Raw genomic sequence first — 24539 nt, forward strand, 5'->3', positions numbered from 1 at the left:
GTGATTGACCATGATCTTCCCTTCCAAAGGCCCCTCTCGCCCACTGAGTGTTTCCTAGATATTATCTTCAATATACAAGAACTAAGCCATCACTTATTACTAAAACTCCATTTCTGCTAGGAAGTTCTAAGAATACCTTGATTCTTTCAAATATTTCAAGCCCACCCCTTTTGATTAATTAGATCTACTAGACACCTTTATCCCTGGTTGTGACAGAAATCTTCCCTGAGGAAGTAACCTAAGCTGAGTTGTCAGCCTAAGAGCAAGCGTCAAGCATGCAGAGCAAGCGCTGGCAGGCAGAGGGAGCCCCGTGGTTGGATAAGGCGGCTGGGCAAGTGACACGATGAGGACACATAGCGGCTACATCATTCAGGGTTTCACCGGATAAGGAAAAATGTGCTTATTAACAAGACACAGGAGCAACGGGAAGCCGCTTAGCAACATCAGATTTGTATGAGTTTTGACATGGATCAGAAGCATAAGAAATGAAAACTAAGAGACCAGTTGAGTGAGAGAGAGAACTGGGGCCTCGACAGGAGGTGGCAGCCACTTAGAAAAGGAGAAAAGCGAGGGTATTTCAGATAAGCTAGGTAGGGTGACAGGATTTGACAATTAGTTATACAAGGTAAGCTATACAAAGCATGGTGATCTGAGGTTTGAATTATCCATCATTCCCCTGTTCACGTGAATACCTGAGTGCCTACTTAGGCACTGGGGCGTACATAAACTATAAAATCCCTGACTTGGTCGAAGTGGTGTTCCCTGCTCTGATGAAGAGCACTGCACAGGGCCAGGCTAGGGGGATATCACATGTTCAGTGTTGGTCACAGGTAAGGCATCTCTGAGACATCCAAACATTCAGAACAAGTAGGTTTAGACATGCCTAGGGCTAGAGCTAGAAACCTGAATTGTTAACACATCATATGTGAAGTCTTCGCATAGACTGGAGATCACCTGGAGAGTATAAATATACAGTAACTAGGGACCTGAGGCAGAACCTTTAAGTATGCCAGCATTTAGAAGGTCCCTTAAGGGAGAATAAGCAGGCATGTAAGATTCAATACTGGTCAGAGGAGGGGAGACTCTTCCCTGACTTCGCTTCAGGTTTAAATCAAACTTTCAACTGTGTCCTCTTTATATCTGCTGTTGGTATATACCAATTATTCCCATCTCTGATCATGATTATTAAAAGGAACTACAGAAAAATGCCAAAACTCATTTCTCACAGTAACCTCTGACACCCAGAAGAATCTAGGTTAAACATGGTTGGAGTCCTCAAGGAGTTTTCAGAGGTTGAAAACAGCAGTAGGGAAATCAAGCTGAAATGACCCTTGGCCTGTTTTCATTTTGCCCAGAATAAGACCAGTTCTTAATGGGACTTCTCAGAGAATCGTTTCCCTCCAGAGTGGTATCTGATCTGCTCAGTCACAGGAGAGCAGCTGAAGATCAGGCAACAGTAGATATTCGGGAAAAAGACATTTCAAAGGTCACTAGTCGGATGTATACTTTTGACACAAAATATAAACACGTAATAGTTCATTTACTCCATTTTTTAGAAAAAGGAAGTAATCTAGAGAAAGTAGGAAAAAAATGAAATAAATTTTAGCACTTCAAAGACAGGCTTTAAGATTTTAATTAATGTGTTTTCTTTGAATACTTTTCCTGCACTTTTAACAGAGCACGTCAAATGGAATGTGACCTTCTAAGGATATAGGGGCAGATCTGCTTATCTCTGAACACTACAGCAGTGTTCTGATGCCTTCCTGGAAACACATTTTATTCTCTTCTAGTCAGTGGTTGCTCTTTCTTGCTATTTGTCTCTCGTGTCTTTGTCCGTTTAGTGACCACTGTGCTGACGGCTAGAATCACCTTTATAAAACTGGGGCTGGGGGCCACCCAATAACCTGACCTAGCCCACACGAGACAAGTCTGTCTCACTCTGTCAGCATGTAAAACAAAAGTAAGAGTTAACCCATCTGCAGATTTATCACAACGGATGCTAAGGGTTCAAAGATCTCTAGCCCACGCTGCCAGCTGAAGTTTAAAAAAAGTGCTGGCTACAGAGTAGGAGACAGTATATGCTGAACTGTTAACCTGCACTGTTTTCCTACTTGTCCTCCACATGCTGATGTTCAAATGGAACCTTGTATGCTACTGCAGAAGAGGAACCAGGACAGGGCACAGCTCATTGGCGAATGAGCTAAATATGCTGTGACCGCCTTAATAAACACATTTATAGACAGCTTCAAAAGCAACTTGTTCCATATGCACCCCCGTTAGAAAATTCTACTGAAGATATTTCAGATTTCTCCTAAGGTCTAAGTCCTTCGCGGTACAAAGATAAGAGTCCACATGAACACCTTACCTTCCTGTAGTACTCTAAGAAACTGACTTCAGAGCCATCGGCTTTCTTAAAGGTGCTCTTCGGAGTCTGGTCCCAGTCAATATCATCTACTCTGTATGTTTTATTGTTATACCTATGGAGTTGAGATTTTATTGGTATTTGATGAAAATATGTAGAAATGTTATTAAAAAGAGGGGCTAGACACTGTGTAGTCTGTAAAAAATAAAATTTCAAATCAGTCGGTAATATACAATATTATGGAAAGATAAAGGGAAAACAATTTCTTAAAGACTATGCTATACACTAGATGGATGGGGAAGTTAACTAAACTATTAGAAAATAAAATTAAAACTAAAAAGAATAGAAATCATTGGCTATTTCTCCTTTTAAGATGTGTATATTCCCCCAAAACTTTTGTTCTTAAGAAAGGTTATAAATATCCCTCTCCCGTTTTTGTGCTATTCCCACCTCTCAACTTTAAACCCTACTTTCTCTCCATCTAACATTATAGGACTAGAAAGCCTCAGTATCTTCAGACTTGTAAAATTATTTTGCATTATTAAAAGCCTTACTTGGTGAGAACAATTAAACCTATCAGCTCTTTAGAAACTTGTTCTTGAAAGTTATGTTCTCCAGTTTGATGAAACAAGTTGAACATGAAATCTAAAACAGTTTCACTTCGAAGGACTTTATGACTGACATCAGTGCAAAGCATGATGTTATTTTCATACTGAAGAATAGAAGTAGTGAAGCCAGGCCAAATCACCAACCTGTCAAAGACAATGAATGCCATGAAGTAACCTCTATGAATATCCAAACATGTTTTGTATGTAACAAGTTATGGTTTTCACACTTATTAACTGGGTCAATAGTACAAGTCTTCGAGTACATTTACTTAGCTTCAGGTTTTACAGGGTTCCAGATAAAGTCTGATCTTTTTAAGATCTTCAACAATGAATGTTTATAATAATATAATAACTTTATAAGTTCCATTTGAAATTTAATATACTAACTTTATTAAATTTTATTACTTATATTGATCTAAGACTTGAAAACTCTAATTGAAAGCATCTACATTTATTATAATAACCCTAAACCACTTGAGCTGCAATCCTGATACACTGCAGTAACTTCTCAAGCGATCGTCACTAGCTGATGAGTTTTGCTACCTAAGAGCGAATACAGCCTTTGTGTTGATTAACTCTTTATGCTTTTCCCCCATGACAAATAACTATCACATGATTTTTTAAAACCCAAATATTCTGGGATGTCTCCCGTATTATTTAAGCCAGGTTAAGTGTTCACTTAATGTGATGGGTACCACTAGCAGCCACAGTAAATCTGATCATTTCAAAGCAGAGCATCACTATCAGAGTCTGTGATGAAACTTCCCACTTCATACAAACCTATGATGTGGAATATCAATTGGGTTACTTGGGTTATAAAAATTCCGTCCAATCTGCTGCAAATTCATGATCTTTAAAAGCCTATAATTTGAAAGGTCAGAACAGAGAAATGAATATTGATAAGTATCTCTAATACTACAATCACAATGGCACATTGTTTGGAGCAGGAGTTGGCAAACTATGGCTCATAGGGGGGCCACTTCCAGCCTACCTGCTGTATGGCCTAGGAACTTTTTTTTTTTTTTTTACATTTTTTAAAGGTCTGGGAAAAAAATCAAAAGATTAATGATGCATGAATTATGTGAAATTCAAATTTCACTGTCCATCAGTAAAGCTTTATTGGAACACAGCCATGATCATGTATGTCCTATGACTGTTTCTGTGCCTCAACAGCAGAGTTGAATTGTTGAGACACAGACCACATGGCCTGCAAAACCTAACATGTTTGCTATCTGGTCCTTTGCAAAAAAGGTTTGCCAACCCATCACCTACAGAAAAATAAATCTTCCATTACATTAATTCAAACAAGTATCCACCAAAATGAGTCAGTGACAGGTTATCTCAGGACCAACTTAGGTAAATTACAAATCCAAGAATGATGTCTCACTATGCTCATGCCAAGCCCAGGCTCACCCAGATTGCTTCCCACTCAGCAGGGGGATGGCAGGGGCGGGGGGCCTTCACAGAACCTGTGTCCAACAACTTTGGGTTTGGAAAACACAGCACCCACACTGAAAGCCAATCACGGAGCACGCACTATACGTGTCCTACGATGGAAGAAGGAAATCGGAGCAGACCTAAACCCTGTCCTGCTTTCTGAATTGGCGTCCCCTGTGGGACAGAAGGAATATAAAGTTAAAGTGCTGAGAGAATGTGTGCTCTTAACATAAGCGCCAATGGGATTTGAATGATCTAATCTCAACACAAATAGGGAAGTGAAAGACATGACACGTGCTTAAAGCAAATAAATGAGATTTATACCAGTACACCACACCTAAAAACGATTAAAACTCAGGGTAACCCAATGATCCTAACCAACCATTGTAAAATCTAGGTACTAAGTATACAGGTACTTATTGTACATGTCTTTCAACTTCTGATTATGTTTAAAATTTCTTAATAAAATGTTAAAAAATACCAACATACCTCCTGAAAACAATATTATAGAATTGCAAACAAGTTGGTGATGTAGGTGAGAGTTCATTTGTCAAGGTGATTGTTATCCTCACATGCTCTCCATTTCGGGTCTGACTAAAAACTTCAGTAACCTGAAGCCAGAGTGGTGCAAAACCAAAGTTTTAATTTTGTTAAAATAGGGCCAATCACATAAGCCTGTTGAATAAGGCAACAATGAAAAGTATGGAAAAGTTGTAAATTAAAAAAAAAAAAAGAATGACTATGAGAAAAGAGTAACAGGATGGGTAAGAGAAAAGAGTGATTAAGTGCCTTATTATTATTTGATTGTAATCATTACGTCACTCAGGTGGATGTGAGAATGGCATAATAATGCCAAATACACCCATGGGTGTATTACAAGTCCTGACAGACAGGAGACCACTGGGGTTTCTCTAAAGCTACCCCAGACTGTGGCAGTTTAGCTTTGAGGTAGAACTCCCCATCTCCCTCTCCCCAACCCGACAACTGAAATAACCTTGTGCTGTAGTCTTCTAGGTAAAAATAATACTGTCCCATCAAAAGCATGACACCTTCCAATTAAATCTTCATGTAGAAAAAGAAGAGCTGAGCGGAGTCTTCTGGCTTCCATCCATGGGTTATAGTCAATGTGGTACTGATACAAGGCCCATTGGGGACGGGATGTCAATCGAAAGTGGTTAGTGCTTAGACTGACTATAGTACCTGAAGAGCCTGTAAAAGTGAGTCACATTCAATTAATGAAATATCAAGTTTATTCTTCCTTGAAATCTTCACTGCCATGACAAGGCAGACACAGTTCTGTAAACAAGGGGTTAAAAGCAGCAGACCACACAAAAGTTCTCAGACATCTGACTCTGGAGACTATTCCACGTAGGTAAATTACTAAAACCCTCCATTTAGAAATAAATCCTCCCTAGACTGAGTAATTTACAACTGAACCAATGAAATCTCTTTACAGCAAAAAGCTTTAAAAGAAAAAAGTGATCTATGTAATCAAACAACAGTTCAGTGCAGCTAACGACATCTAGAACCTATTTCAAAACCAAAAGGGAGAGAGGAAAATGGAAAAGCCATCCATGCAAAATCCTTGACCAAATGTGCTCCTCCACCCTAGTAATGCATCGTACAAATAAATACCGAAATTAAAGTGCTTCAATTCACTGTCCTGTGTACTTGAAAACTGTACTCTTAATAATTAACCTACCTGTTTTTGATTCTTTAACATGATCTAGGTTCTGTCTTGTATTCACACCAAGATCATGAAAGTCTCTACGATGACCTCCTCTGTCTGCTAATGATAACTCCTGAAATCCAGCAGATATCTGGGTTTCTTAAAAAAAAAAAAAAAAAAAAAAAAAAAAGGAAAAAAAGAAAAAATATATACATCTAAGTAATATGCAGCATGAAATAAAGAATGACGATTCCCAAAGTACTCTACTACATGAAACCCAAAGGCTCCTGATGTGCTAAAGACAGTGTGTAACAATACCATCAGAACGTTTCAGGTAACTGCCAGCCAAAGGAGAGAATGACTTCTCAGCCATAACCTCTTCTGTGAAGCCCTTCTTGTCACTGCCCTACGCAAACTCCGCTCCTTCACAAGACATACATACCTTTACAAGATCAAGACGACTGGAGTGATTCAAGAACTTAGGAGCCCATGTTTATTGACTGGGTAATTATTTTTCTGTCTCTAGGTCTGATAACCACCTGTGGGCCTTAATATCAGTATTTTTCACAATTTTTATGATGTAATTACAGCTGTAGGAATTGGTAGTTCATATGATTTAAATGTGCAACCTGAATTAGAAAACGTTAAGTCTAAAATGTAATTTCCTCACTCATTTCCCTTACGGACCAGCAGAGCAGATGGGATGGGCCTGTGTATATCCCGTGGCCATGATACACATCTACTGGGATAGGTTAACCATCAGTTCATGCTTACTTGTAAAAGCTGGGGCTAAAATATCCTAAATTATTAAGTCCTTTAATTTGCATGAAATTTATTATGAAGTATCTCATACCAATAGTATGATGTGGGCCGAAGAATGAACATGGGCTTTGTAGTCAAGTGTTAAGCTCTAGCTTTCAGTTAATAGGCATGTTACCTTGTGTAGCAGAGACTACTGACTACCCAAGAACCAACCTTTCATTCTTATTTTAAAAGTTTATTTTGGGAGTAATACAGCTAAAAGACTAGAATTTCCACCTTCCTTGCAGGTAAGGAGGGCCTGAGAGACTTATGCAGCAATTGCTGGATGAAATGTCTGGGAAAGCGCCACAGGGGAGTCAATAGCTGGCTTTTCTGTTGTCCATGCCCCTAGCTGCCCATCTTGCCTGGAATCTGGATGTGATGGCAGGAGGGACCTCAAGCAGACATTCTGAACAAAACGTACGTCTTAATGACGGAGGTCGTGGACTTGGGAGGAGAGAACAAAAAGATGAGAGCCCAGTTCTCTTCTGGGCTATCTGACCACAAATGCCAGAACTAGCCCAGAACTGCCAGCTTCTGGAGGAGAAGTAACACAGCTTAAACAAAACATATGTTATTTTAATGTGAGCTTCAATTTCTTCACCTGAAAAATTGATTATAATAAATTTTACAGGATGTAGTAAGTTTTAAATGAGAACTTCGTTAATAAGGCGCTTTAAAGGTACTGCTAAATATGTTGGTTCTTGTGCCTCATGATTTTCAGGGGCTCTATTTTAAAAGTCTTTTAACATGTAACTGTTAATATTTGTCTCCCTTGGTGAACTTTTTATCCCAAAGTCTTTCAGCTTAAGGTATCCATGGATTAATTACATTAACAAAGGTCAGGTATACTGAATCTAACCTGATAGCAACAACAGGTCATAAAGGTTTGATCAGAATTTTTCCCCGAAAAATTTGAGTTTCTCTTAAAAAAATATCAGTTCTGGATGTGAAAACCTGATTGCAAGTTTCTAAATATAAACAGTGATGAAGTTTGCTCCCCTCTCTACATATAGCACCGCTATTATTAATATTTTAGCCAAAACTTGATTAACTGTCAATCTAGAAAGATGACACATTTCAAAATGGATACAACTGGAAACCTTGCTGATTCCCCTTCCACGCGGCTGCCAGAGTGCTTTACTGAAAACACGAATCCGATCGATCACGCTGCTGTTCCATTTAGGAGTCCTGCAATGGAACCCTAACCCCCTTCACAGAGTGAAAACTCGAGGTCTTAAACAAGGGCTCATTAATGATAAATGTTAAGGTCGTCATTTTAATTTCTAAAACATAGTAGATACTTGAACATTTACTGTGAGAAGCACTTGTCAGATATGATACTTACAAGACCAGTGAAAGGCAGTAAAGTGACCCTGACTATCACTTGATCTTCACAGTGGCCCTCATCTATAAAGGTGCAATATATACCTTGTCATAGGTAGGGAAATAAGTTTCACAGAATTAAATTTAAATTCATAAGAACTGTTAAAAAAGTGTTAGTGGGGGCTTCCCTGGTGGTGCAGTGGTTGACAGTCTGCCTGCCGATGCAGGGGACACGGGTTCGTGCCCCGGTCCGGGAAGATCCCACATGCCGCGGAGCGGCTGGGCCCGTGGGCCATGGCCGCTGAGCCTGTGCGTCCGGAGCCTGTGCTCCGCCAACGGGGGAGGCCACAACAGTGAGAGGCCCGCGTACCGCAAAAAAAAAAAAAAAGTATTAGTGAAGATCAATACAAAGAATGTTTAGATTTAAGTATTTCCAGAAATTTTATTTGCATTTTAATGCCACAATAATAAGGCTATGCTTTTAAAAAACAGCTTCAGTGCATCTTTTTTGCCCAGAGTTTTAATTCAATGAAATTTTGCTCTGTTGAACACAGCTGAACATGTCAAATATTCTAAGTTTCAAAAGAACTGTGAAGAACAAAGCAAGAGACATCACACTTCCTGATTTCAAGCTATATTATAAAGGTGCAGTAATCAAAACAGTATGATACCGGCACAAAAACAGACACATAGACCAATGGAACAGAATCAAGAGCCTAGAAATAAACCCAGGAATACATGGTCAACTCATATCTGACAAAGGAACCAATAATATTCAATGGAAAAAAAGACAGTCTCTTTGAATTACGGTTTTCTCAGGGTATATGCCCAGTAGTGGGACTGCTGGGTCATATGGTAGTTCTATTTTCAGTTTTTTAAGGAACCTCCATACTGTTCTCCATAGTGGCTGTATCAATTTACATTCCCATCAACAGTGCAAGAGGGTTCCCTCTTCTCCACACCCTCTCCAGCATTTACTGTTTGTAGATTTTTTGATGATGGCCATTCTGACTGGTGTGAGGGAGGGAGATGCAAGAGGGAGGGGATATGGGGATATATGTATACGTATAGCTGATTCACTTTGTTGCAGAGCAGAAACTAACACAACACTGTAAAGCAATTATACTCCAACAAAGATGTTAAAAAAAAAAAAAGACAGTCTCTTCAATAAACGATGCTGGGATAATTGGATATTCACATGTAAAAGAATGAAACTGGACCCCTATCTTACACCACTTACAAAACTTAACTTGAAATACATTAAAGGCTTAAATGTAAGACCTGAAACCATTAAACTCCTAGGACAAAACAAACAAAATGAAAAGCTCCTTGACACGGGATCTTGGTAATGATTTTTTTTTTTTTTAAGATATGACACCTAAAGCACAAGCAACAAAACAGTAGGTAAACAGGTGGGACTATAAAAACCTGTGGGCAGCAAAAGAAACCATCAACAAGGTGAAAGTACAACCTACAGAATGGGAAAAATATTTGCAACTTCACATAGGATAAGGGGTTAATATCCAAAATATATGAAGAACTCATACAACTCAATAGCAAAAAACCAAATAAGCCAATTTAAAAAACAGGCGAAAGACCTGAACAGACATTTCTCCAAAGAAGACACATGAAAGGCTAACAGGTACATGAAAAGATGCTCAACATCACTAGTCACTAGGGAAATACAAATTAAGTCCACAATGAGCTACCACCTCACACCTGTTAGAATGGCCATCATCAAAAGGACAACGATAACAACTGATGGCATGGATGAGGAGAAGAGAGGATCCCTGTGCACTGCTGGTGGAGCCTTAAATTGGTGCAGCCACTATGGAGAACAGTATGGAGGCTCCTGAAAAAATTAAAAATAGGACCACCGTATGATCCAGCAATCCTACTTCTGGAAATATATCCAAAGGAAATGAAAATACTCACTCAAAAAGATATCTGCACCCCCACGTTGGTAGCAGCATTACTGACAACAGCCAGGGCATGGAAACAACTTCAGTTGTCCAGTGATGGATGAATGGATAAAAGAGTTTGTGGTGCATATATATAATGGCTTATTACTCAGGAAATAAAAAAAACAGGAAACCCGACCACTTGTGACAACATGGATGGGCCCCGAGGGCATTATCCTAAGTGAAATCAGTCAGACAGAGAAAGACAAATCACTGTATGATCTCACTTACATGTGGAATCTAAACACAAACAAACAAAAACCAACCCCCAAACCAAACTCATAGAAGCAGAGATCAGACTTGTTACCAGAGGCAGAGGGCAGGGAAGGGGGAATTGGAGGGAAGTGTCTGAAAGTATAAACTTGCGTATCCTAAGATACGTAAGCACTAGAGATATAATACACTAACACTGCTGTAATGATATACAGGAAACGTACTATGGGGGTGAGTCCAAAGAGTTCCCATACCAGGAGAAAACGGTTTTCCTTTCTTCTTCTGATGGTATCTTTATCCGAAGATGGGTGTTAGGTGAACCTCATGCGGTAATCATTTCACAATACATGTAAATCAAACCATCATGCTGTATGCCTTAAACTTAGTGATATATGTCAATTATTTCCTCAGTAAAACTGGGGAAAAATAATAAAAGCAAGTGACCTAGAGGTGATTTTTGGAGTCACTGGTTTCAGCACTTGACTCCCACTCTGGATTTATTCTTGTCATCTCTGGCCTCTGAAGATTTTCCAACTCTCTAGCCAGCTCAGATGAATTTTAAAAAGATATTTTAAAATTTAGCACATTAAAGGTATTTAGTTGGAGAATATCTAGCCTGCTATAATGCTGGACACAGACTTCTCACTTGGCTTGTATATTTAAAACTCATGCAAGTTTCTATTATTAGAAACATTTGTAATTTACTGTGATTTATTTATTCTAATAGAACAGATTGTACACCCCGTTCACTTTTTGGATTCAATGGGTAATTTAAAAAGGAAAGAACTGAGGCATCTAGACAAAGTGACTGGATAAAATCCTATAAATTTAAGGAGATTAATTCCCATAAAAGAATTGTCATCAGGCACTTTGAAGCTTGAAACATCCGGTAGTACCACAAAAGCAACAGACGTAATCAGATACATAAAGCAACAAATAAAAGGCCCCTTGTCTTCTAATAGATTCTTCAAATGAAGCACTATTAACCAGTGATGTATTTTTCCCCAACATTTTCTATACAGAAAATATATACATACACATAACACGTATTTACTAAAAATACAAAGCTGTTTTACAAGCTGCTTTCAGTCAAGTTTTTACATTCTTGAAAATGGCTAAATGGTACTCTATTGTTAAAGCACAGTGGGTTTTACCTCTTTCTGGGTAGGGGTTTCCAGTGTCTGGGTACACTACCATGAATGTAACTGCTAATAAAAGTGTACTGCTGCTACACATTACAAAATGCCACCCAAAAGGTAGTACAATCCCACGGGGAGCACAAATTCCAGTTTTACAATTGCCAACGTTGGCAAAAAGTAAAATGGAGAATAAACAGATGCTTATTGTTTAAAAAAATGTTTCAGTTTAATTTAAACTTAACGATAAGGCTTAACATTTTACTGGCCTTTGTATCTTTCAATGCTTTGCCCTTTCCTTTGCCCACTTTGCCAGCAGCTTGTTAATATCACAGATTCATAAGACTGCTCTGTGTATCAGAGAAATGAGCTCTTCCATCACTTCAGTTAAGTTCCTAGGTTGTCTTCTGACACTGACATCATTTGTCATAGCTGGATTCACACCACTTCAAGTTCATTTTAGATTCATTCATGTTTTCTTTTAATTTTATGGATTTCATTGGTTATGACTAAATATTCAGAGTACATGGAAATGTAGTGCAACGCATAAAGCAAGGAATCAGGTTTGTTTTCTAGTTTTCCCTTTGCGTCCACACTATTTTATTGCCCATTTCCCATGCCCATCCCAGGGTTTAAAAGCCAATGTGACTATATTAATTCTCCCTATGTATACATGGATCTGCTTTTCCTATACCAAAACCAAACTTAATAACTGTAGAAGAGTCTTACACCAAGCATCCAATTAATTAGTTTTCGCAACAATGCAGTGAAAAAGCACAAGTTCTGGAATCAGAACTGGTGTTCTGACTCTCCTGGCTGTCACAACTTTGACCTCAGTTTTTGCAACTGAGAAACAGGATGAACCGAAACAACACATGTGAAAATATGTTTTCTAAGTCAAAGTTACAAATGTAAAAGTTGGTACAGCTTTGATGAAGTCACTAAAGGTGCCAAGAGAATGTTCTAAAATGATTAACGCCTAATAAGCAAATTTATAATCAGTTTAGAATTTGCTTTGGAACAGCAAGTGTGGGGCTCTGGTAGGCTGGAGTTCATTTCCAAGGAAGAAAGCAATCCTGTGGCCCTGCACTCGGTGGCAGGCGGCACGGTTTGCGGGAGATGCGGCTACACTTTCAAGGACTGCTGGGGGTCCTTTCTCCTTATACAGAGCTTTGGCCGCCATGCACATCTAACGCTGCAAGTGCGCGCGCGCACACACACACACACTCCCGCACGCACGAAGCCTCTTCACTCTCTCTTCACCTTGTGGCTTGGCGGTCGCCTCTACTGTTCCTCTCTGTCGTCCGCGGCCAACTAACTCCCCCTCGGCTGGTGGCTGCTGTGGTCTAGGCTGAATATAACCAGGCTGCCGACTCTGCAGTTATATGCAAATGAAGAACAGCATTCTTTTCATGTCAAAAGGTCACAGATATCAGAGGCAATAACTACTCAAACAAGTCCAGGGCATTTAACCGAAACCGATCTAAATTAGCAATCAAATATTTTATCCTCAGAAAGAAATTTCTTCAAGGGTCGCCAACTGAAGGCAAGCACCAGCTTCCGATATCCACAGGACACAGAAGGTCAGCGTCCTGGTTCAGCCCCTATCCCTTCACAGGACACGGTTCTTTTTGTTTGTTTGTTTTTTACATCTTTATGGGAGTATAACTGCTTTACAACGGTGTGTTAGTTTCTGCTTTATAACAAAGTGAATCAGCTATGCATATATATATGTTCCCATATCTCTTCCCTCTTGCGTCTCCCTCCCTCCCACCCTCTCTCCCTGTGCTATGCGGCTGCTTCCCACTAGCTATCTACCTTACAGTTTGGTACACGGTTCTTAAACTTCGTTTTGACAGTGCAAGCTGACCAAGGCTTAACAGCACTGTGTTCTAAGACGCCCTCCGCAGTTGGGACAGGGGAAAGCACTCACGGCAGCGGCGCCCACGCGCTGCACCACCTCCTGACCAGGAGCCCTTCCTCTTGCTCGCGCTCTGGCTCTCCCAGTCATTCTTCTTTTTCTTGAGAGGAAATAATCATGAAGACAATACTCAATGTTCAGTTATATTTGAGTGTTTCTACAACGTTAGCTTTAAACGGATTTGGTTGAGATTCTAAAATAAGCTCCTGGGTAATCCCACACTTTTCTAACCTCTTAACATACAGTCGAAGGCAGTATCCCCACCTTCGATAAACTTAAGTGCTCCTGTGCTAGGTGGTGGCACTGAAGTGGAGGACCTACTACACTATTTCATTTTTCAATTGGATTATTTATTATAAAGAGATTTAGGAGGATAAAACTGTTAAGAGACTGAAGGTGCTGGTGACTAGTTCTTTTTCACATCTGGATGTGTAACCTACTAGGAAAGAGGGCACCAATGGCAAGTTTTATGCGAGGCTCTTTACATAATTCTTATACATATGTCACTGTATCTTCCAGGATCTTCCCACAATTCCATGTGTAGCTTAATCTTTTCTACCACATCATTTACGTCCCATCATTTCATTCTTGGTGAGGGGCAGCCACTTCGTCTCTAAACAAAATCCACTGAGTCACTCGTCTCTAGACTACTCCTTTACCACGCCTACCACCTCTGATCAACAGTTCTCTCCATGTCTTCAACACCACCATGTGTACTGAGTGAGGACCTAATGTGAGCCAGGATCTGTGTCAGGCGTCAAATATGTCGTTAGTACTATGTATAAAGGTTCCCCGCCCAGTCACCCCCAGCCACAGGGCAGAAAGCAGTATCGTCAGGTTATCACCAGGAGAGACCTCAGAGCTAGACTGTCTAAACTCCACTCCTTCATGTAAGTGACCCTGAGCAAATCACATAACCCAAGACTCATGTCTTTATTTGTAAAACAGTTGTAATAACCTATACCACACAGGTCAATGGTGCGGCTCAATGCGAACACACATAAAGGCTTACAAAATACCTGGCACACCATGAGAATTCAACCCATGTGAGCCCTGGTGGAAAAGGCAGATAAACTACAAATTCTTAAGTCTAACAAAGGAACTAAGAAGCATGTTCTTACCAAGAGGAAAACAGAAGCTAATTTACACACTGAAGAGGTCCGTCTGCGATGAAGCTAACATTTAAACCGAGGTGTAGGAGGGCTAGGAACTGGGAGGTAGGTGGTTCCACTCTTCGGACAAGAGGGAACAACCCGTGACTAAGTGCTGAGAGCTCGGTTTGTCTGCAGAAAGGAAAGATGCCTAGTGTGACTGAAGGGTCATGAGCTTGGATTTGCTCAATTCAAGGTTCGACTGCTGCAGGTTCCAAAGAGGGGCAGATTATGACCTTATGTACAGTTGAGATCACTCTGCTTTAAGTCAGAATATCTTTTTTGTCTCAGTTTTCTCGGCTTCTAAAAGTTTTTGTTCCATGGCAAGCTTCCTAGAAAGACAAATCTCACGACACTCTCCACTTTGTCCCTTCAAAGACCTTTGGCTGCCTAGCACGTTCTGAAGGACTAAACATACATGAGCTCACCGCACCGTTAGAAACCAACCCACGTCGAGCCACTCCCCAGGAAGCGTCCACGATATGGCCTGCGGAGGCGCCAGCGTATTCGAACGCGTTTTTCACACCATTATAAAGTCTTCTGTACCTGCACTATGTAGACCAGGACCACGTCTATACATATAACGTACACGCTGAGCGCACTGGCATACATGCCGGCCCCTTACTGGGGGACAGAATCAAAGTCGGAGGCCTCTGCCTTAGACTCTAGCAAACGTGGCTTTCCTCCACTCAGCAGCCATGATAAATTCCATGGTTCACTTTGTCCCCCGGCACATCCTTTGCTGAAGCGCCTTACCCTCCTCTCTAAAATGGAAGAATCCAGCGTATCCTTTAAGGACCAGCTCTTGCACCCTCTTCTGCCAAGCTGTGTGCGCGCGGGTTACACCAACCGCACGGCACGGGTGATCAGTGTCCCCCTCCCTCCCTCTCTCTCTCACACACACTTCAAGAGCTCCTCCACACCTGGCGGCTCATCAGTGCGGTCCCTCGCACCTAAGCCCAGAGCTGGCAACCCAGCAGTGACTGTGGCTGTGCGTGAAAAACCGAGTAATGAGCTCAACTGCCGCCCCAAGAGCGAGTCTTTTTCAACCAGTGCAGCAGTTCTCAAAGCGTGATCCCTGATGGGCAACACCTGGAACGTGATGCAAACGCGAACGGGATGGGGGTCCCACGCCCCGCCCTGAGCCAGAAGCTCGTGCTCAGCAGGCTGCACGGGTTTCTGATGATCGCTGAGCCGGAGGACGCCGGAGGACGCTACCCACGGCATCAAAGCCGGGACGGGCAGGACCACCCCATGCCGCCCGCTGCACAGGTGCGGGGCTCAGCTGCGTCCTCCCCACTTTAGCATCCCCAAGGCTGGACCACAAGCTACCCCACCACCCGGAAGTGAGAAACCCAGCTGGTGCTCAAAGGTACCGCACCAGCTACAAAGGACGTCCGGGTCAAGTGGACGTCCACCCCGGGGGCAAGGACACTAGCGTCCACCCCAAAAGCGCAGCCGCTCGCCGCTGCCCCCCAGCCCGCCCGGCCACCCCGCCCCAACCCACGCCCAAGGAGGGCAGAGGCCACCGCAGTCCGGGCCGCCGATGGGCTGAGCGACTGCACGGTGGAGGACGCCCCTCCGCAGGGCCGCGGCCTCACCAGGCCCGCAGGCTGGAGCGGGAGAGGAACCGCCGTGCCGGTGCCGGTCCGCAGCGACGCCCTCACAGGACCCCGTGCCTCACCGAGGACCCCGCGCCTCACCGACGCCTCACCGACGCCTCACCGCACTCACAGTTGTCTCCGCGCTGCCAACGGTTATCTCACGCCGGATCCCTCCGCGCCGGGACTTGAGACTTAGCGCGCCGACGCGGGACCAAACGGACCCCGGCGCCTCTCGGCACCACGGAGCCGCGCCGCCCGCTCTCACCTCGCTGTCCGCTGTGGGCGATTGCGGAGCGCGGGAGCCGGCGGAAGTGGGCGGGGTCCTCTTTTTCTGGGCGGATGGACACTGACTTCAAGGGGTAAACTGCCCTGCACGTGACACCCAGCTAATGGCGAGGCGGGCGGCGGCCCGCGCTGCGCGCTGATTGGCTGCTGCGCGGATGGAGGTTTTAGTGGGGCACGGGCAGAGGCAAGGCCAGATGAGCCCCGCCCAGGCTCCGCCCCTGCCTCGCCAGGCCCCGCCCACGCCTTGCACGAGCCTCCCTTTGTACCTGGAGCATCTGTGACTAGCTGTGGACGAGGATTGCAGTTTGCTGGGTTCGTTCCTGCTCGTGGAGCAGGTCTGTGCACTCAGCACGCCCTCGGTAAACCGTGAAATTGTGACCAAGTGTGTGTTTTGAGGACTGCTGTTTAAAAAAAAAAAAAAGAAAAAGAAAATGACTCAATTTTGGGCTGACCCCTTGAAATGATAAGGTATTTCATTTATCAAATAAGAAAATGAGATTTGAATTTTGCCCCCAAAGAAGTAAAACTGCATTCTAGAGCCAGAATGGCAGCGGGTGTGTACCTACACATTTAACTTTCCACATCAACAAATTGGGTGCTGAGTGCATGCGTGTTCCTGTGGATGACAGTGGTTCTCAAACTAGCCCTGCATCAGGGTCACCTGGAGGGCTGGTTAAACCACAGATCGCGCCGCTGCCTCCGCTAGAGACTCTGAGTCAGCAGGTTCCCTAGGTGGGACCCACTAATTTGCATCTCTGACAAACTGCAGAAGATGCTGATGCAGGTGGTCCAGCGTCTGCATTGATAGCAGAGGCACTGAGCTAGCTAGATGCCCTTAACAGGAGCTCATTTCCTCACTGGGCAAAAATCAACACAGTTAAAGCTACTGTAAATATTGTAAAATAGAACGGAATTATTTGTCAGGCTGGGAAGTGGGACGGTTGGTGACCAGGTGACTAGTTAAGTCCAGTAATAATTCAATAACTTCTTTATAATGGGGGGTAGGGGTAGTGCGTCTAGGGACTGGCTTTAATGAGGCATTTATACAGCAAAAATATTGTTTCTTGTTCATTAAGAGGGTATACTTCGGTGGAGGCGGGGGTTGGAGAGGGCTGCAGTCTCATCCGTGAGCTGAAAGGAACAGGCTAGATTTCAGTGTTTCCCACAGTAGCTTGATTATAAAAAATCCACTGGGGGAACTTCTGAAAACACACACATTCCCAGGTAATCCTGATTCCGTAGGTTTGGGCTGGCAGCAAGGAATTTTCTTTCAACAAGTAACACCAAGTGATTCTTATGCTCAGAGAAGTTTGAGAAATGTGAGGCAAGCTCTGTAATCCTGACACCTCTGACACTTAAAGAATTCATGAGAAAAGGCAAGACACTTGAAGCGAGGAGTAGTTTGGGGGGAGAAATGGCCTCACAAAGGTTTTCACCTTTTTTTTTTAAGGGCTCAATTTGGAATATAATATGAACTTTAACTTTCTCAGGAAGGATGTAAAACCTTAGTAGAAAGATGTTCTGTGAAGTTTTGCCAGAAGAGGGAGCAGTAGAACAAGAAATATATCTTTACAGCCTCACCTCAAAGTAGGGGAGAAAAATATCGCAAATGGACGTTAGAGGGTAGAAGTGACACTTTTCCCTCTGTTTATTTTCTCTATATGCCTGATACTTCTTGGAACTGCTGAAGATACAGTGCTTGTCTGAAATACCACTGAGCGTCTTGGTGTGTGCAATGTATGGAACCGTTTTCTACAGAACTGAGACAGCAGGTGGAGGCGAAGCCCATCATTCTCCTGATGTTGCAAACATCACATCTCACAAAGCTCACCGAAAACTTAAAAAGAACAGCTCAGAGAGAGAAGGGCTGGGAAAGTTTGTTTCTTTTAAGTTTCTATGTTGACAGCACAACCAGGACCCCAGTGGCATCAGTTTGGGGAACAACGATGTATGTGTCTGATTCTGGAAACTGGAAACGGAATGGATGTAGGTTCTCCTCCCAGGAGCTGGGTCAAGGGGGCGAATCAACACTGAAAGTGAGGAGAGTGCAAAAAATGTTCTGAGTGCTTGGAGGGAGGGTGGGTTGGAAGATGCTTCGTGGAAACGATGATGTTAAAGCCTTGAATGGGGTTTGCAGGGAGCCATGGGGAAAGTACAGAGAGAGTGTGGTTAGGGAATTGCAGTTGGTCCAGCAGGAGTGATGGGACATGTAGGGGAGTGACAGGTGATGACACTGAAGGGACAGACCAGGTTCTAGAAGTTGAGTAACAAAAACTGAACATCCTGACTGCTGGATGCACCCTGCTAGCTGCTGTGAATAAAATACACTCTGTCTTCTTGTTGATGATGCTAAGGCCAGACCATCTGGAATACACATCAGAGGTGGGCCGATCACCGAATAGGAGGAGAAGCAGCAGCTGTAGCAAACGAGAGCCGAAACACAGTACCTGAAAAGGTCAGTGACTTCTGGGTCCCAGGCCGTCCTTACCAAGCGGAATGAGGTCCCAGATTTGCTGGGTCTAATGAGATTTCATTGTGGTTGTTTGTTTTGTTTCATTGAGGGGAAATTCACATCACATAACATTAACCATTTCACAGGGAAGAATTCATTGGCATTTAGTACATTTGCAGTGCTGGGCAACCACACCTCTATCTAGTTCCAGAGCATTCTCATCACCCCAAAATAAAACCCCGTTCCTATTACCTCGTCACTCCCCATCCCACCCCCCGCACCTTCCCAGCCCCTGGCCAGCATAAGTCTACTTACCGTCTCTATGGGTTCATCCAGTCAGTTCATTCCATATAAATGGAATCACATGTGGTCCTTTCGTGTCTGGCTTCTTTCACTCAGCATCATGTTTTCAAGGTTCATCCATGTAGTAGAACGTGTCAGTGCTTCATTCTTTTTATGGCTGAATAATATTACATGGTATAGATAGACCACCTTTTGTTTATCCATTTATCCACCAAAGGATGGGTCTAACGTTTTTACAGAGAAGCAGGAACCTTTGTGGATTCCTATTCAGCCCACGGCCATTAAGTTCATGACAGCTGATCTGAAGAGCTTTCCAGTAGAAGGAAACACAATGAGAGAAACAGACAGAAAAATCCCAAGTTAGTTTAGGTACAAATTGGTACATATGGTCTTGGTTGATGGTGGCAGGTAAGTCAGAAACTGCTGGCTGGAAAAGAAAGTTGGTCCATCATTGTGAGTCCCGAGTGCCACATGCAGGAGTTTTGTCGACCGTATTCTGTAACCCATCAGCTTCTGAAATTTTTAAAGCTGAAAACCACATAATCAGAGCACTTTTTGACCTAGTTCCTTTCATTCCAAGATGGCAAAACCTCTCTAAAATCATAATCCAGATTTTGTAGGTAAAGTGATAGATGAAGCCTCTGAAAAAGAAAGAAAACTCAGAGCAAGTTACTGTGAATTCTTCAACCGTAATTTTCTAAAGCAATTGTCCCCTCCCTTTGTATTTATCTTGGTTCTGATCTGGTTCTGTTGAATTACAGAACTGTCCAGCTTCTCACCTCCGTAGGTACCTGATCTACCCAGAGGAGCAGAATGGAAAGGTGGGTGTGTGCCCCAAGGTACACACACACGTGCGCACACACACACGTACACACAGCACGCACAAGCACATACGCACAAGCACACACACGCACACACGTGCATGCATGCACACATGTACACACAGCACGCACAAGCACATACGCATGCACACGCATGCACACATGTACACACAGCACGCACAAGGACATACACACGCACACACGTACAAGCACACGCATGCACACACACGTGCACGCATGCACACACACACACACACACACTGAATACCTGGGGATATTTATTGTAAGGGAGGGTGAAGGGTGAGGCCAGAGTTTATCTGTTTTCTAAATACAAATTTTTAATGAAACTCTGAATATCACAGTCTGGCCACAGGTGGGATGTTTTGGGGTGGGGAGAAGAGAGCACTGACCTGGGTCTACAAAACTGGCCCAATTCTGTTCTAAGGAGGGGGCCTGGGCACCACCTAAGCTCTCTGAGTTTCCTCCACTCTAGAAAAGGAGGCGTTGGCCTGGACCAGCACTTCTCACAGTGCCGTCTGTGGACCAGCAGCAGCCCCACCTGTGAGTTTGTACAAAATGCAGATTTTCAGGCACACCCTGCACAGACCTGCTGAACTGGGATCTCTTGGGATGGTGCCCAGGGCTCTGCATTAACAAGCCTTCCTCGTGATTCTGTTGCCACTTACGGCTGAGAGGTGCTGGCGTGGGAACCGTGCCCTCGGTGGTCTCATCTTTGCTTCCAGGCTCCCCCAAATGGTTAAAGAAAATTTTTCTAACTGCCCAGCTTTAAACCCCAGCAAGTTTCTCGGTCAGAGTCGGTACCAGTAGCCCCCAGCCCACAAGACGTCCCCACTCACCTCTGCAAACAACCTCACCCAGCCACACTGGACTTTGGGGCCAGACATGCCGAGCTCAGTCTTGCTTGGGGCTCTAACCTGATTCTTCCTTCTATTAGGGGCACCTGCCTCCAGGAGGGACTGGCTTCCTCTCCCATCCAGGTCTTTGTTCACATGCCCCATCCTCAGAGGGCCCTTGCCTGAATACCCATCCACAGGGCTCCCCTCCCCACATGGTCACTCTCCAGTCCATTCCTTCATCTGCTACCACAGGGCCTTTGCACTTCCCATTTCTCTGTTTGGAAGTTCTTTCCCCTAGATTGTCACTGCTTTCCATACAAATGTCCCCTGCTCCCAGGGCCCTTCCCTGAGTGTCCCTCTACCCACCTCCCATCACCCTAACCCTCACCCTGCATATCAGGTCCTCGGACTCCGTAACAAACTACCACAGACTTGGTGGCTTAAAAACAGAGAAATTTATTTTCTCCCAGTTCTGGAGGCCATAAGTCTGAAATCAAGGTGTCGGTTGGCAGGGCCATGCTCTCTGAAGGCTCTAGGGAGGAATCCGTCTTTGCCTCTTCCAACATCTGGTGGCCCCAGGTGCTCCCTGGCTTCTGGCTACCTTGCTCCAGTCTCTGCTCTCTGTCTTCATTTGACTTCCTTGATTGTGTCCCTGTGTCCTCTCCTCTTGTTAGAAGGATACCAGTCACTGGATTTAGAGCTCACCTTAAATCCAGGATGATTTCATCTCGAGATGCTTAACAAATTAATTAAAGATCCTATTTCCAAATAAGGTCACATTCTGAGGTTTCTGATGGCCACGGATTTTGGGGGCACACTATCCAACCCACTACACCCTGCTCTATTGGTTGTCAAGGTCATTTGTTACCTGACATTACCGGCTTATTTATTATTGTCTAGCCTGATAGAATAAAATCTCCATGAGATCAGGGAATGTGCTGCATCCACATGGATATTCCCAATTTCCACAGCGGTGCTTAGCACCCAACAAGTTTTGTAAGAATCTCCGTTAACTAAATAATAAATGAATGAATGAGTTCAATCTACAGTCCCGCCCTTTACTCCAACATTAGCCAGACTCTGGTGCAATCACTTCTCCCACTGTTGCCCCCATGCCCTCAGCATCTCTGCTCTGTGCTCCTTCTTCCAACAGTAGGGATTTCAGCTGGGCACCGTCACTGATCATCACGTTCCTCTTCCTCCTGGTTAATTCCACCTGCCTCCCCCCTCTGGACTATCACAAACCTTCACAGTCTCCACAAGCCGTGCACACAGTCCTTACCCCTCTGGCCTTTCTTCTGCTCCAAGGAAGGTGAGGTCATTGCCATGAGTGCTGAGTGTCAGACTTCCATCAGCCTCCTCCAGCTGAACCCTTTTGTCTGTGCTCTGGATCCCCCTTCCTGCTTTCTCAAAGATTTCTCTCTATCACAAGTCCTCACTTTTATCTTCAGCTCTCCTCTCTACTGGGGCTCTCTCCTTGGCGTGAGCCTTAAAAACATCTTAGAAACAAAGCAAAACAAAAGAAAAGAAACCCCTATCGCTGCTCTTTTCTCTTTCCCCTTCCTAGTCAACCTCCTTGAAAGAACGGCATACTGTTCTTTCTGGCCCATCGCCTCCCATCCACTTCTTACCCTCCCACAGTATGATTTAGATTCTCTAAGAGACCTTGTTTCCAAATCCAGTGGACACCTGTCAGACCAACCTGTCTTCTCGGTACATTTGAGAGGGATGCTGGCTCCATCTATCCTGACAACATCCCACCTTGCCTCCTCTGATCTGGGTTCTCTTCCTCCGCACTGGCTGGTCTTTCTTTCTTCTTTTTTTTTTAATAAATTTATTTATTTATTATTTTATTTTTGGCTGCGTTGGGTCTTCGTGGCTGCACGTGGGCTTTCTCTAGTTATGGCGAGTGGGGACTACTCTTCGTTGCGGTGCGCAGGCTTCTCATTGCAGTGGCTTCTCTTGTGGAGCACGGGCTTTAGGCACACGGGCTTCAGTAGTTGTGGCACGCAGGCTCAGTAGTTGTGGCTCGCGGGCTCTAGAGCACAGGCTCAGTAGTTGTGGTGCACGGGCTTAGTTGTTCCACAGCATGTATGATCTTCCCGGACCAGGGCTCGAACCTGTGTCTCCTGCGTTGGCAGCCGGATTCTTAAGCACTGCACCACCAGGGAAGCCCTGGCTGGTCTTTCTTTGTATGATTCATGGGAGTTTCTTCTTCTGCCCGTCTCCTAAATATCAATGAGGACCAAGGTTCTCAACATGTGGCCCCCAGGTCAGCAGTATCAGCCTCACCTGGAACCTGTTAGAAACGCAAGTTCTTGGATCTCACCCTACATCTGTTGAATCAGGAACTCTGGGAGGGGGGCCAGAAATTTATGTTTAACCAAACTGCCAGTTGATTCCAATTCACCACATAGTTTGAGAACCACTGGACTAAACAGTAGGCTAAGGGGTTAAGGTTACCACCTTCCTCAGTCTTTTGGGGTGTCTCACTCTTTTGGGGTACCATGATATCAAATGATCTCTTTAGCTTCATGAAGTCTGTGTCAAGCCTGTGTTCAGCTCCTGAGCTTCGTACTTGTATATTCTAGTAGCAGTTACTCTATCTGAACTAATCCTGTCTTCAGTTGCTTTGGCAGTGGTCTTGTAAGCAGGATGTGCAGGACAGCTGTAGGAGGTAAGTAAAGAGCTTCTACTTATGACTAATTTTTTTTAATAAAAAGAGAAATTAAACTTTAATAATGTTTAAGATGTAGAGGACACTGGTGCCCTCCAGGGTGCCTGTATCTCTACGTGAGTCACCATATGCAGGGGTGACAGACAACCCATCTCCCACCTGTTGTCAGACTATTTTGATGGGCTGCAGCTTGTGTGTGGCCCGGCGGGCAGCGGCTCGGGTTACATTTTCCAACTCTCTCTGAACCAACCCTCACGAATTGCAAAAGCAGCTTGAAAAGATTACTGCAAAGAAACCATGGGTGGTAAAAAAAAAAAAACCCAATGAAAAATGCAAACATAAAGGATCATGAGAGATTACTATAAGCAACTATATGCCAATAAAATGGACAACCTGGAAGAAACGGACGAATTCTTAGAAAAGCACAACCTTCCGAGACTGAACCAGGAAGAAATAGAAAATATAAAGAGACCAATCACAAGCACTGAAATTGAGACTGTGATTAAAAATCTTCCAAAAAACAAAAGCCCAGCACCAGATGGCTTCACAGGCGAATTCTATCAAACATTTAGAGAAGAGTTAACACCTATCCTTCTCAAACTCTTCCAAAATATAGCAGAGGGAGGAACACTCCCAAACTCATTCTATGAGGCCACTATCACCCTGATACCAAAACCAGACAAAGATGTCACAAAGAAAGAAAACTATAGGCCAATATCACTGATGAACATAGATGCAAAAATCCTCAACAAAATACTAGCAAACAGAATCCAATAGCACATTAAAAAGATCACACACCATGATCAAGTGGGGTTTACCCCAGAAATGCAAGGATTTTTCAATATACGGAAATCAATCAATGTGATACACCATATTAACAAATTGAAGGAGAAAAACCATATGATCATCTCAATAGATGCAGAAAAATCTTTCGACAAAATTCAACACTGATTTA

General features: G+C 43.6%; 1 protein-coding gene across 1 annotated transcript in view; it reads right to left on the minus strand.

Annotated features, from left to right (window-relative positions):
* The window catches only part of PIWIL1 (piwi like RNA-mediated gene silencing 1), a gene marked incomplete at both ends in the record, with an annotated part of 33187 nt that extends 19663 nt beyond the window's left edge, over positions 1 to 13524 (minus strand). Inside the window, 8 exons of the mRNA XM_082641018.1 lie at positions 2366 to 2477; positions 2917 to 3114; positions 3751 to 3831; positions 4897 to 5018; positions 5402 to 5616; positions 6110 to 6235; positions 12777 to 12888; positions 13447 to 13524. Coding sequence (XP_082497144.1) covers positions 2366 to 2477; positions 2917 to 3114; positions 3751 to 3831; positions 4897 to 5018; positions 5402 to 5616; positions 6110 to 6235; positions 12777 to 12888; positions 13447 to 13524 — 1044 coding nt within the window. The remainder of the gene's footprint in view (positions 1 to 2365; positions 2478 to 2916; positions 3115 to 3750; positions 3832 to 4896; positions 5019 to 5401; positions 5617 to 6109; positions 6236 to 12776; positions 12889 to 13446) is intronic.
* Between the last annotated feature and the right edge of the window lie 11015 nt (positions 13525 to 24539).

This window comes from Mesoplodon mirus (genome assembly GCF_964341445.2).
Source record: "Mesoplodon mirus genome assembly, chromosome: 13".
Classification (NCBI taxonomy): domain Eukaryota; kingdom Metazoa; phylum Chordata; class Mammalia; order Artiodactyla; family Ziphiidae; genus Mesoplodon; species Mesoplodon mirus.